This window comes from Oncorhynchus clarkii, chromosome 12 (assembly GCF_045791955.1).
Source record: "Oncorhynchus clarkii lewisi isolate Uvic-CL-2024 chromosome 12, UVic_Ocla_1.0, whole genome shotgun sequence".
Lineage (NCBI taxonomy): Eukaryota > Metazoa > Chordata > Actinopteri > Salmoniformes > Salmonidae > Oncorhynchus > Oncorhynchus clarkii.
Window position 1 is genome coordinate 89,264,193 of NC_092158.1, and position 14,591 is coordinate 89,278,783.

Consider the following 14,591-nt stretch of genomic DNA (forward strand, 5'->3'; position numbering starts at 1 on the left):
TGGCCATCTGTAGATGTTGGAACCGAGCCGGTGAAAGCGTCTCTAGAAGTGGCCATCTGTAGATGTTGGAACCGAGCCGGTGAAAGCGTCTCTAGAAGTGGCCATCTGTAGATGTTGGAACCGAGCCACTACTCCCTCATTTCACCTGGTAAGTTGATTGAGAACACATGTTCTTTTACACCAACGACCTGGGGAAGAGGTACAGTGGGGAGGTGGGATGAATGAGCCAATGGGAAGCTGAGGATGATGAATGAGCCAATGGGAAGCTGAGGATGATGAATGAGCCAATGGGAAGCTGAGGATGATTAAGTGGCCATGATGGTATGAGGGCCAGATTGGGAATTTATCCAGGACACCGGGGTTAACACCTCTACTCTTACGATAAGTGCCATGGGATCTTTAGTGACCCCAGAGAGTCAGGACACCCGTTTAACATCCCATCTGAAAGACGACACCTTACACAGGGCAACGTCTCCTTCACTGCCTTGGGGCATTGGAATCTCCTTAGACCAGAGGGAAGAGTCCCTCTACTGGCCCTCCAACACCACATCCAGCAGCATCTAGTCTCCCATCCAGGGACCGGCCCTGATTAGCATCAGAGGCAAGCCAGCAGTGGAATGCAGGGTGGTATGCTATGTACACTACACCATCAAAAGAATGTGGACGCCAGCTCCTCAAACATCTCATTCCAAAACCAAGGACATTAATATGGAGTTGGTCCCCCCTTTTCTGCTATAACAGCATCCACTCTTCTGGGAAGGCTTTTCACTGTTGGAACATTGCTGTGGGGACTTGCTTCAATTCAGCCACAAGAGCATTAGTGAGGTCGGGCACTGATGTTGGGTGATTAGGCCTGGCTCGCAGTCGGCGTTCCAATTCATACCAAAGGTATTCGATGGGGTTGAGGTCAGGGCTCTGTGCAGTCCAGTCAAGATCTTCCACACTGATCTCGACAAACCAATTCTGTAAGGACCTTGCTTTGTGCCGGGGCAGTTGAACTGGGCAGCTCTAGCAGGGCAGAGATTTTACGAACTGACTTGTTGGACAGGTGGCATCCTATGGTGGTGCCATGTTGAAAGTCACTGAACTCTTCAGTAAGGCCATTCTACTGCCAATGTTTGTCTATGGAGATTGCATAGCTTTGTGCTCAATTTTAGTCACCTGTCAGCAACGGGTGTGGCTGAAATAGCCAAATCCACTCATTTGAAGGGGTGTCCACATACTTGTGTCTTTATAGTGTATGTTACACTGTTAGTGTTCAACCACTAGATAGATGGATAGATTCACAGATATGCATATACATGCCAACATTCACTTCGGTGCACACACACACACACACACACACACACACACACACACACACACACACACACACACACACACACACACACACACACACACACACACGTACGTGCTGTACATACATTATACAGAGCTGTACATGACTCCTAAATCTGTCCTGTCATGTTAACTATCTCTCTAGTACAAAAACACTCCCTTTAACCCTAATGAACAGAACCCCTCTATTATAGAGGTGGTTCTGCAGCAGCATGTAAAAGACCTGAATGAGATGTTAATAACCTCTCCCTCTCTCTCCCTCTCTCCCCTTCTCCATCTCTCTCTCTCTCTCTCTCTCCCCTTCTCCATCTCTCTTCCCTTCTCCATATCTCTCTCTCTCTCTCTCTCTCTCTCTCTCTCCCCTTCTCCATCTCCCTTCCCTTCTCCATATCTCTCTCTCCCCTTCTCCCTCTCTCCTTCTCCCTCTCTCCCCTTCTCCATACCTCCGCCTCTCTCTCCCCTTCTCCATATCTCTCCCTCTCTCTTCACTTCTCGATCTCTCTCTCTCTCTCTCTCTCTCTCTCTCTCTCTCTCTCTCTCTCTCTCTCTCTCTCTCTCTCTCTCTCCCCTTCTCCATCTCTCTTCCCTTCTCCATATCTCTCTCTCCCCTTCTCCATCTCTCCCCTTCTCCCTCTCCCTCCCCCTCTCTCTCCCCTTCTCCATATCTCTCCCTCTCTCTTCACTTCTCAATCTCTCTCTCTGTCTACCCTTTTCCCTCTCTCCCCTTCTCCATCTCTCTCCCTTTCCCCTTCTCCATATCTCTCCCTCTCTCTTCTCTTCTCCATCTCTCTTTTTCTCCCCTTCTCCCTCTCTTCCCTTCTCCATCTCTACCCTTCTCCACATATCTCCCTCTCTCTCCCCTTCTCCATCTCTCTCTCTCTCTCTCTCCCTTTCTCTATCTCATCTCTCTCTCTCCCTCTCTGCCCTTCTCCATCTGTCTCTCTCTCCCTCCATCTTCTCTATCTCATCTCTCTCTCTCTCGCCCTCCATCTTCTCTATCTCATCTCTCTCTCTCTCTTCCAGGTCTCCAGTTCTCTGGGCAGTATGGAGGTGGGTCTGCAGCAGCACCTGAATCGTCTGGATGAGATCTTTGCTGCGCGGGGAGACTATGTCCAGGCCTTGAGGTTCATGGGTCAGATGGCTGACAACATCATCAGACAGCTGACCGCCATGCCGGACCTCAGCAAGGCCAAGGTGGACCTGTCGGCCATCGCTGATCAGACAGATTACGTAGAGTACTACAGGTGAGAAGAGGAAACAGACAGACAGACAGACCTGTCGGCCATCGCTGATCAGACAGACAGACAGACAGACCTGTCGGCCATCGCTGATCAGACAGACTGACAGACAGACCTGTCGGCCATCGCTGATCAGACAGACAGACAGACAGATCTGTCGGCCATCGCTGATCAGACAGATTACGTAGAATACTACAGGTGAGAAAAGGAAACAGACAGACAGACAGACAGACAGACAGACAGACAGACTGACAGACAGACCTGTCGGCCATCGCTGATCAGACAGACAGACAGACAGACCTGTCGGCCATCGCTGATCAGACAGACAGACAGACCTGTCGGCCATCGCTGATCAGGCAGACAGACAGACCTGTCGGCCATCGCTGATCAGACAGATCACGTAGAGTACTACAGGTGAGAAGAGGAGACAGACAGAAAGACAGACAGTCAGTGCAGACAGGCAGATAGACAGGGAGACAGACAGACAGACAGACAGACAGACAGACAGACAGACAGACAGACAGACAGATATCAGTCTTATTGGGAGTAATGGACTGAAGAGGTGTTGTTTCACTGAGGGCAGAGGGGGATGGAAGGCACTCTTTATTTATCTCTTTCTCTCGTTCTCTCTCTTTCTCTCACTCCCACTCCCACTCCCACCCCATACCTCTCTCTTTCTCTCACTCTCACTCCCACTCCCACCTCCTACCTCTCTCTTTCTCTCACTCTCACTCCCACCCCATACCTCTCTCTCTTTCTCTCACTCCCACCTCCTACCTCTCTCTCTTTCTCTCACTCACTCCCACTCCCACCTCCTACCTCTCTCTTTCTCTCGTTCTCTCTCTTTCTCTCGTTCTCTCACTCCCACTCCCACCCCTACCTCTCTCTTTCTCTCACTCTCACTCCCACTCCCACCTCCTACCTCTCTCTTTCTCTCTCTCACTCCCACTCCCACCCCTACCTCTCTCTCTTTCTCTCGTTCTCTCACTCCCACTCCCACCCCTACCTCTCTCTCTTTCTCTCACTCTCATTCCCACTCCCACCCCCTACCTCTCTCTCTTTCTCTCACTCACTCCCACTCCCACCCCTACCTCTCTCTCACGCCAACTCCCACCCCCTACCTCTCTCTCTTTCTCTCAATCTCCCTCCCACTCCCACCTCCTACCTCTCTCTCTTTCTCTCTCTCACTCCCACTCCCACCCCCTACCTCTCTCTCTTTCTCTCACGCTCACTCCCACTCCCACCCCCTACCTCTCTCTCAATTCAATTCAATTCAAGGGCTTTATTGGCATGGGAAACATGTGTTAACATTGCCAAAGCAAGTGAGGTAGACAACATACAAAGTGAAAATATAAAGTGAAAAACAACAAAAATTAACAGTAAACATTACACATACAGAGGTTTGCTTTCTCTCACTCTCACTCCCACCCCCACCCCCTACCTCTCTCTCTTTCTCTCACTCTCACTCCCACCCCCACTCCCACCTCCTACCTCTCTCTCTCACTCCCACTCCCACCCCCTACCTATATCTCTTTCTCTCACTCTCACTCCCACCCCCTACCTTTCTCTCTTTCTCTCACTCTCACTCCCACTCCCACCCCCTACCTCTCTCTCTTTCTCTCACTCTCACTCCAACTCCCACCCCCTACCTCTCTCTCTTTCTCTCACTCTCACTCCCACTCCCACCCCCTACCTCTCTCTCTCACTCCCACTCCCACCCCCTACCTCTCTCTCTTTCTCTCACTCTCACTCCCACCCCCTACCTCTCTCTCTTTCTCTCACTCTCACTCCACACCCACCCCCTACTTCTCTCTCTTTCTCTCACTCTCACTCCCACTCCCACCCCCTACCTCTCTCTCTTTTTCTCACTCTCACTCCCACTCCCACCCCCTACCTCTCTCTCTTTCTCTCACTCTCACTCCCACCCCCTACCTCTCTCTCTTTCTCTCACTCTCACTCCCACTCCCACCCCCTACTTCTCTCTCTTTCTCTCACTCTCACTCCCACTCCCACCCCATACCTCTCTCTCTCTCTCACTCACTCCCACTCCCACCCCTACCTCTCTCTCTTTCTCTCACTCCCACCCCCACCTCCTACCTCTCTCTCTTTCTCTATCTCACTCCCACTCCCACCCCCTACCTCTCTCTCTTTCTCTCTCTCACTCTCACTCCCACCCCCTACCTCTCTCTCTTTTTCTCACTCTTACTCCCACTCCCACCCCCTACCTCTCTCTCTTTCTCTCACTCTCACTCTCACTCCCACTCCCACCTCCTACCTCTCTCTCTTTCTCTCACTCTCACTCCCACTCCCACCCCATACCTCTCTCTCTTTCTCCCACTCCCACCCCATACCTCTCTCTCTTTCTCTCACTCCCACCTCCTACCTCTCTCTCTTTCTCTCACTCTCACTCCCACCTCCTACCTCTCTCTCTTTCTCTCACTCTCACTCTCACTCCCACTCCCACCACCTACCTCTCTCTCTTTCTCTTTCTCTCACTCCCACTCCCACCTCCTACCTCTCTCTCTTTCTCTCACTCTCACTCCCACTCCCACCCCATACCTCTCTCTCTCTCTCTCTTTCTCCCACTCCCACCCCATACCTCTCTCTTTCTCTCACTCCCACTCCCACCCCTACCTCTCTCTCTTTCTCTCACTCACTCCCACTCCCACCCCTACCTCTCTCTCTTTCTCTCACTCCCACCCCCACCTCCTACCTCTCTCTCTTTCTCTATCTCACTACCACTCCCACCCCCTACCTCTCTCTCTTTCTCTCTCTCACTCTCACTCCCACCCCCTACCTCTCTCTCTTTTTCTCACTCTTACTCCCACTCCCACCCCCTACCTCTCTCTCTTTCTCTCACTCTCACTCTCACTCCCACTCCCACCTCCTACCTCTCTCTATTTCTCTCACTCTCACTCCCACTCCCACCCCATACCTCTCTCTCTCACTCCCACTCCCACCCCATACCTCTCTCTCTTTCTCTCACTCCCACCTCCTACCTCTCTCTCTTTCTCTCACTCTCACTCCCACTCCCACCTCCTACCTCTCTCTCTTTCTCTCACTCTCACTCTCACTCCCACTCCCACCACCTACCTCTCTCTCTTTCTCTTTCTCTCACTCCCACTCCCACCTCCTACCTCTCTCTCTTTCTCTCACTCTCACTCCCACTCCCACCCCATACCTCTCTCTCTCTCTCTCTTTCTCCCACTCCCACCCCATACCTCTCTCTCTTTCTCTCACTCCCACTCCCACCCCTACCTCTCTCTCTTTCTCTCACTCACTCCCACTCCCACCCCTACCTCTCTCTCTTTCTCTCACTCCCACTCCCACCTCCTACCTCTCTCTCTTTCTCTCACTCTCACTCCCACTCCCACCCCATACCTCTCTCTCTCACTCCCACTCCCACCCCATACCTCTCTCTCTTTCTCTCACTCCCACCTCCTACCTCTCTCTCTTTCTCTCACTCTCACTCCCACTCCCACCTCCTACCTCTCTCTCTTTCTCTCACTCTCACTCTCACTCCCACTCCCACCACCTACCTCTCTCTCTTTCTCTTTCTCTCACTCCCACTCCCACCTCCTACCTCTCTCTCTTTCTCTCACTCTCACTCCCACTCCCACCCCATACCTCTCTCTCTCTCTCTCTTTCTCCCACTCCCACCCCATACCTCTCTCTCTTTCTCTCACTCCCACTCCCACCCCTACCTCTCTCTCTTTCTCTCACTCACTCCCACTCCCACCCCTACCTCTCTCTCTTTCTCTCACTCCCACCCCCACCTCCTACCTCTCTCTCTTTCTCTATCTCACTCCCACTCCCACCCCCTACCTCTCTCTCTTTCTCTCTCTCACTCTCACTCCCACCCCTCCCTCTCTCTCTTTTTCTCACTCTTACTCCCACTCCCACTCCCACCTCCTACCTCTCTCTCTTTCTCTCACTCTCACTCCCACTCCCACCCCATACCTCTCTCTCTTTCTCCCACTCCCACCCCATACCTCTCTCTCTTTCTCTCACTCCCACCTCCTACCTCTCTCTCTTTCTCTCACTCTCACTCCCACTCCCACCTCCTACCTCTCTCTCTTTCTCTCACTCTCACTCTCACTCCCACTCCCACCACCTACCTCTCTCTCTTTCTCTTTCTCTCACTCCCAGTCCCACCTCCTACCTCTCTCTCTTTCTCTCACTCTCACTCCCACTCCCACCCCATACCTCTCTCTCTCTCTTTCTCCCACTCCCACCCCATACCTCTCTCTCTTTCTCTCACTCCCACCTCCTACCTCTCTCTCTTTCTCTCACTCTCACTCCCACTCCCACCTCCTACCTCTCTCTCTTTCTCTCACTCTCACTCTCACTCCCACTCCCACCACCTACCTCTCTCTCTTTCTCTTTCTCTCACTCCCACTCCCACCTCCTACCTCTCTCTCTTTCTCTCACTCTCACTCCCACTCCCACCCCATACCTCTCTCTCTCTCTCTCTCTCTTTCTCCCACTCCCACCCCATACCTCTCTCTCTTTCTCTCACTCCCACTCCCACCCCTACCTCTCTCTCTTTCTCTCACTCACTCCCACTCCCACCCCTACCTCTCTCTCTTTCTCTCACTCCCACCCCCACCTCCTACCTCTCTCTCTTTCTCTATCTCACTCCCACTCCCACCCCCTACCTCTCTCTCTTTCTCTCTCTCACTCTCACTCCCACCCTCACTCTCACTCCCATCTGTTGTTCTGCCCCTGAACAGGCAGTTAACCCACTGTTCCCAGGCCGTCATTGAAAATAAGAATTTGTTCTTAACTGACTTGCCTGGTTAAATAAAGGTAAAAAAAAAAAAAAAAAAAAAAAAAAAAAAAAATCCCATACCTCTCTCTCTTTCTCTCACTCTCACCCCCTACCTCTCTCTTTCTCTCACTCTCACTCCCACTCCCACCTCCTACCTCTCTCTCTTTCTCTCACTCTCACTCCCACTCCCACCTCCTACCTCTCTCTTTCTCTCTCTCACTCCCACTCCCACCTCCTACCTCTGTCTCTTTCTCTCTCTCACTCCCACTCCCACCCCCTACCTCTCTCTCTTTCTCTCACTCCCACTCCTACCTCTCTCTCTTTCTCTCACTCTCACTCCCACTCCCACCTCCTACCTCTCTCTCTTTCTCTCTCTCACTTTCTCCTTTGCTTCCTTTCATTAAAACACATTTGTCTGCATTTATACAGACATTTCTCCAGACAAATGTAATAGCATAGCGATCGCTTAGTGCTGCTCCTCACCCACCCAGTCTCTTCTCTATAAAGATATGTGTGGTCAATTTACTGCAGGCTATCGTGGTGTGGGGTTACCAAACAGATAAGTGGTTTGGGGCCCATTCCATTCCAAATGGCCGTTTCAAGACGATCTCACACTATGGATTCTCCCCCAGTTCGCCAAGTATGATGTCACAATAGCGCTAGAAGTGACTGTAGGTTTGCACTTTGACCTCAACATCCCTCTTATTGAAAGATAGAAGCTTCATGATTTTTCCACAGGGGCCAGTGCAGTGGAAACGTGGCTTTATGTGGACACCACACACACACACACACACACACACACACACACACACACACACACACACACACACACACACACACACACACACACACACACACACACACACACACACACACACATACTGCAAATACACATTTACATAGAAGAAAGACAGACAGACAGACAGACAGACAGACAGACAGACAGACAGACAGACAGACAGACAGACAGACAGACAGACAGACAGAGAGAGAGGTTAGTTCCTATAGGAGACACTGTAGGACATGTATTATCTATGTCCATGGATTTGTCCTGTTCAATTATTAACTTAACGTACTGGAAATGACCTGCTGCAGATCTAACTAAGAGACTAACACACACACACACACACACACACACACACACACACACACACACACACACACACAAAGATGTGACAACAGACAGACAGACAGACAGACAGACAGACAGACAGACAGACAGACAGACAGACAGACAGACTCTGCTTACTCATTCATTTATTCACTCACTCAAACTCAAACAACCTTTCAATTTCAATTCACACAGAGGTGAAATAAAGAACCGAACAGTAAACATCACACTCACAGTATAGAGGCATTCTCTCCCTCTGAGGCACCTGATCCAAGCGTTCAGACAGAAACCTCTAGTTTCATCTCCGTACCTGGGTCATATCTGCAGCGCCTTTGTTTTGGTGCTCGTTCCCCCTCCCTTCTACCTGCTACTGCTGATCCCAGACCTGTAACACTGTGCCCTCTCTGTTCTCTAGGTGGCTGACCTATCTGCTACTGCTGATCCTAGACCTGTAACACTGTGCCCTCTCTGTTCTCTAGGTGGCTGACCTATCTGCTACTGCTGATCCCAGACCTGTAACACTGTGCCCTCTCTGTTCTCTAGGTGGCTGACCTACCTGCTACTGCTGATCCTAGACCTGTAACACTGTGCCCTCTCTGTTCTCTAGGTGGCTGACCTATCTGCTACTGCTGATCCCAGACCTGTAACACTGTGCCCTCTCTGTTCTCTAGGTGGCTGACCTATCTGCTACTGCTGATCCCAGACCTGTAACACTGTGCCCTCTCTGTTCTCTAGGTGGCTGACCTATCTGCTACTGCTGATCCCAGACCTGTAACACTGTGCCCTCTCTGTTTTCTAGGTGGCTGACCTATCTGCTACTGCTGATCCCAGACCTGTAACACTGTGCCCTCTCTGTTCTCTAGGTGGCTGACCTATCTGCTACTGCTGATCCCAGACCTGTAACACTGTGCCCTCTCTGTTCTCTAGGTGGCTGACCTACCTGCTACTGCTGATCCTAGACCTGTAACACTGTGCCCTCTCTGTTCTCTAGGTGGCTGACCTATCTGCTACTGCTGATCCTAGACCTGTAACACTGTGCCCTCTCTGTTCTCTAGGTGGCTGACCTATCTGCTACTGCTGATCCTAGACCTGTAACACTGTGCCCTCTCTGTTCTCTAGGTGGCTGACCTATCTGCTACTGCTGATCCTAGACCTGTAACACTGTGCCCTCTCTGTTCTCTAGGTGGCTGACCTATCTGCTACTGCTGATCCTAGACCTGTAACACTGTGCCCTCTCTGTTCTCTAGGTGACTGACCTACCTGCTACTGCTGATCCTAGACCTGTAACACTGTGCCCTCTCTGTTCTCTAGGTGGCTGACCTATCTGCTACTGCTGATCCTAGACCTGTAACACTGTGCCCTCTCTGTTCTCTAGGTGGCTACATACCTGCTACTTCTGATCCTAGACCTGTAACACTGTGCCCTCTCTGTTCTCTAGGTGGCTGACCTATCTGCTACTGCTGATCCTAGACCTGTAACACTGTGCCCTCTCTGTTCTCTAGGTGGCTGACCTATCTGCTACTGCTGATCCTAGACCTGTAACACTGTGCCCTCTCTGTTCTCTAGGTGGCTGACCTACCTGCTACTGCTGATCCTAGACCTGGTTATATGCCTGGTGGCCTGTCTGGGGGTGGCAAAGCAGTCCCGGTGGCTACTCACCATGTAAGTAACTGGTACCCACTCTGCTCTGTGTAGAGCTGATCAGCAGATATGGACAGGTTTTAACACAGACACATTAACACATATTATCTCATCACCCATCTCCCCTGAGACGACTACCAACCACGTACAGTAAGTTACTGTAGTTCTGAGGTGACTACCAACCACGTACAGTAAGTTACTGTAGTTCTGAGGTGACTACCAACCACATACAGTCAGTTACTGTAGTTCTGAAGTGACTACCAACCACATACAGTAAGTTACTGTAGTTCTGAGATGACTACCAACCACATACAGTAACAGTTACTGTAGTTCTGAGGTGACTACTAACCACATACAGTAAGTTACTGTAGAGCTGAGGTGACTACCAACCACATACAGTAACAGTTACTGTAGTTCTGAGGTGACTACCAACCACATACAGTAACAGTTACTGTAGTTCTGAGGTGACTACCAACCACATACAGTAGGTTACTGTAGAGCTGAGATGACTACCAACCACATACAGTAGGTTACTGTAGAGATGAGATGACTACCAACCACATACAGTAACAGTTACTGTAGTTCTGAGGTGACTACCAACCACATACAGTAAGTTACTGTAGAGCTGTGGTGACTACCAACCACATACAGTAACAGTTACTGTAGTTCTGAGGTGACTACCAACCACATACAGTAAGTTACTGTAGTTCTGAGATGACTACCAACCACATACAGTAGGTTACTGTAGAGATGAGATGACTACCAACCACATACAGTAACAGTTACTGTAGTTCTGAGGTGACTACCAACCACATACAGTAACAGTTACTGTAGTTCTGAGGTGACTACCAACCACATACAGTAGGTTACTGTAGAGCTGAGATGACTACCAACCACATACAGTAGTTTACTGTAGAGATGAGATGACTACCAACCACATACAGTAACAGTTACTGTAGTTCTGAGGTGACTACCAACCACATACAGTAAGTTACTGTAGAGCTGTGGTGACTACCAACCACATACAGTAACAGTTACTGTAGTTCTGAGGTGACTACCAACCACATACAGTAAGTTACTGTAGTTCTGAGATGACTACCAACCACATACAGTAGGTTACTGTAGAGGTGGTTTCTTACCCCCTCTGGACAATGGACACAATAGCCCAGTTATATAGACTTGACACAAAACTTGACAAGAAAACACCTCACTATTCAATATCTGTGTCCAGCAGCAAAGTTTAAACAAGTCAACAACATCCCAGTAATTGTCCTCATATCTCATTCCCCTTTAATATGTCTGTGTCTGACTGTACCAGTGATGTTGAACAGTTCTGCTGAAGACTTCTCTTCTTCTCTCTGATGGTGTCCACTAATGTCTATCGACCGGCCTGCTCTCCAGTATGTGTACTACTATACCCTTAACTCATTATCAAGAGCTTTCAGCCACTCTACTGCTGCTGTAAGACTACCAGAGGAGAGATATGAGCTGAAACCATCCCCAGCCTTTTAACAACCATCTGGGAGCCCTTTGCTTTCTTACTCAATCTATTTATCTTTCTGCTGCTGTCTTCTCTCTCTACCTCTCCCTATTTCTCTCTTTCTCTCTCTCTCTACCTCTCCCTGTTTCTCTCTCTCTCTCTCTCTCTCTCTACCGCTGCTTGTTTCTCTCTTTCTGTCTTCTCTCTCTACCTCTCCCTGTTTCTCTCTTTCTCTCTCTCTACCTCTCCCTGTTTCTCTCTTTCTCTCTCTCTCTACCTCTCCCTGTTTCTCTCTTTCTCTCTCTACCTCTCCCTGTTTCTGTCTTTATCTCTCTCTACCTCTCCCTGTTTCTCTCTTTCTGTCTCTCTCTACCTCTCCCTGTTTCTCTCTTTCTGTCTCTCTCTCTCTACCTCTCCCTGTTTCTCTCTTTCTGTCTCTCTCTCTACCTCTCCCTGTTTCTCTCTTTCTCTCTCTCTACATCTCCCTGTTTCTCTCTTTCTGTCTCTCTCTCTACATCTCCCTGTTTCTCTCTTTCTCTCTCTCTACCCCTTCCTGATTCTCTCTCTCTCTCTACCTCTCCCTGTTTCTCTCTTTCTCTCTCTCTACCTCTCCCTGTTTCTCTCTTTCTGTCTCTCTCTCTCTACCTCTCCCTGTTTCTCTCTTTCTGTCTCTCTCTCTCTACCTCTCCCTGTTTCTCTCTTTCTCTCTCTATCTCTCCATGTTTCTCTCTTTCTGTCTCTCTCTCTCTACCTCTCCCTGTTTCTCTCTTTCTGTCTCTCTCTCTCTACCTCTCCCTGTTTCTCTCTTTCTGTCTCTCTCTCTCTACCTCTCCCTGTTTCTCTCTTTCTCTCTCTATCTCTCCATGTTTCTCTCTTTCTGTCTCTCTCTCTCTACCTCTCCCTGTTTCTCTCTTTCTGTCTCTCTCTCTCTATCTCTCCATGTTTCTCTCTTTCTGTCTCTCTCTCTCTACCTCTCCCTGTTTCTCTCTTTCTGTCTCTCTCTCTCTACCTCTCCCTGTTTCTCTCTTTCTGTCTTGCTCTTTCGCTCTCTCTCTACCTCTCCCTGTTTCTCTCTCTCTCTCTTTCTCTCTCCCTACCTCTCCCCGTTTCTCTCTTTCTCTCTCTCTCTCTCTTTCTCTCTCTCTACCTCTCCCTGTTTCTTTCTTTCTCTCTCTCTCTACCTCTCCCTGTTTCTCTTTCTCTCTCTCTCTACCTTGCCCTGTTTCTCTCTTTCTCGCTTTCTCTCTACCTCGCCCTGTTTCTCTCTCTCTCTCTCTCTCTCTCTCTCTCTCTCTCTCTCTCTCTCTCTCTCTCTCTCTCTCTCTCTCTCTCTGTTTCAGGATCATGGTGTTTGGGGTGATATCTCTGGTCCTGAGCTGGGCATCACTAGGAGCAGGCACTGCTACTGCCGTGGTGAGTGTCTGTTCTGTCCCGTCATCGCCAAACATGTTCGAATTAAAAAAACTGATTCAAGTTATCTCATTCTTATGTCTTTAGTGATGTCATGGTCAGGTTGTGTTCTGATTGCAAAATTATAGTTTTTTTTACGTCTTTCACTGGTTATAATCTGATTGTCTGGCCAGATAACAACCAAACTATGACCTGTCCTACACATACACTATCTATGCAAAAGTATGTGGACACCCTTTCAAATGAGTGTATTCAGGTAGTTCAGCCACACCCATTGCTGACAGGTATATAAAGTCGAGCATACATCCATACATACACCATATACAAACATTGGCAGTAGAATGGATTTAATGAAGAGCTCAGTGACTTTCAATGTGACACCGTCATAGGATGATACCTTTCCTCCAAGGCAGTTCATTAAATGTCTGCCCTGCTAGCACTGCCCTGGTCAACCGTAAGTGCTGTTATTGTGAAGTGGAAACGTCTAGGAGCAACAACGGCTCAGCCACAAAGTGGTAGGCCGCACAAGCTGGAAGAACTTGACTGGCTTGCACAGAGCCTGACCTCAACTCCATCGAACACCTTTGGGATGAATTGGAACACCGACTGCGAGCCAGGCCTAATCACCCAACATCAGTGCCCGACCTCACTATTGCTCTTGTGGCTGAAGTGTAGTCCCCACAGCAATGTTCCAACATCTAGTGGAAGGTCTTCCCAGAAGAGTGGTAGCTGTTATAGCAGCAAAGGGGGGACCAACTCCATATTAATGCCCATGATTTTGGAATGAGATGTTTGAGGAGCAGGTGTCCACATACTGGCCATGTAGTGTATGTGTCTACAGTATGTCTAGTCTTAGTGGGGTTAATAGGGCAGACTTTGTTAATAACAGGGCCATTCAGGATCCCTCTCCCCACTCCCTCCATCGCAGAGAGGAGCCAGCATGATGGGACTAGGATTATCCAGAGGCTGGGCAGCTGTGCTTCTGACGCATGCAGGAGGGAGGGAGAGAGGGAGGGAGAGGGGGAGGGAGGGAGGGAGGGAGGGAGGGAGGGAGGGAGGGAGGGAGGGAGGGAGGGAGAGAGAGGAGGGAGAGGGAGGGAGGAGAGAGGAGGGAGGGAGAGGAGGGATTGAGCGACATAAGGAAATCATGAGTCTACATTTATTTGACCAGAAAATACCCTGCAACAGTATCACAACAACAGTCAGAATTACAGTAATACATGCCATGTTGACATCACTGACCAGTTTATCCACAAGATCATTGTTCCCGCTCCTCCTCAAACCAGATCATTGTTCCTCCTCCTCCTCCTCCTCCTCAACCCAGATCATTGTTCCTCCTCCTCCTCCTCCTCCAACCAGATCATTGTTCCTCCTCCTCCTTCTCCTCCTCCTCAAACCAGATCATTGTTCCTCCTCCTCGAACCAGATCATTGTTCCTCCTCCTCGAACCAGATAATTGTTCCTCCTCCTCCTCAACCCAAATTATTGTTCCTCCTCCTCCTCCTCAAACCAGATCATTGTTCCTCCTCCTCGAACCAGATCATTGTTCCTCCTCCTCCTCAACCCAAATCATTGTTCCTCCTCCTCCTCCTCAAACCAGAT

General features: G+C 49.7%; 1 protein-coding gene across 1 annotated transcript in view; it reads left to right on the forward strand.

Moving 5' to 3' along the window:
• Positions 1-14,591, forward strand: part of LOC139422348 (protein tweety homolog 2-like) — a 73,794-nt gene that overhangs the window by 43,218 nt on the left and 15,985 nt on the right. Inside the window, exons 4-6 of the mRNA XM_071173550.1 lie at positions 2,362-2,582; positions 10,025-10,120; positions 12,920-12,992. Of these exons, the coding sequence (XP_071029651.1) occupies positions 2,362-2,582; positions 10,025-10,120; positions 12,920-12,992 (390 nt within the window). The remainder of the gene's footprint in view (positions 1-2,361; positions 2,583-10,024; positions 10,121-12,919; positions 12,993-14,591) is intronic.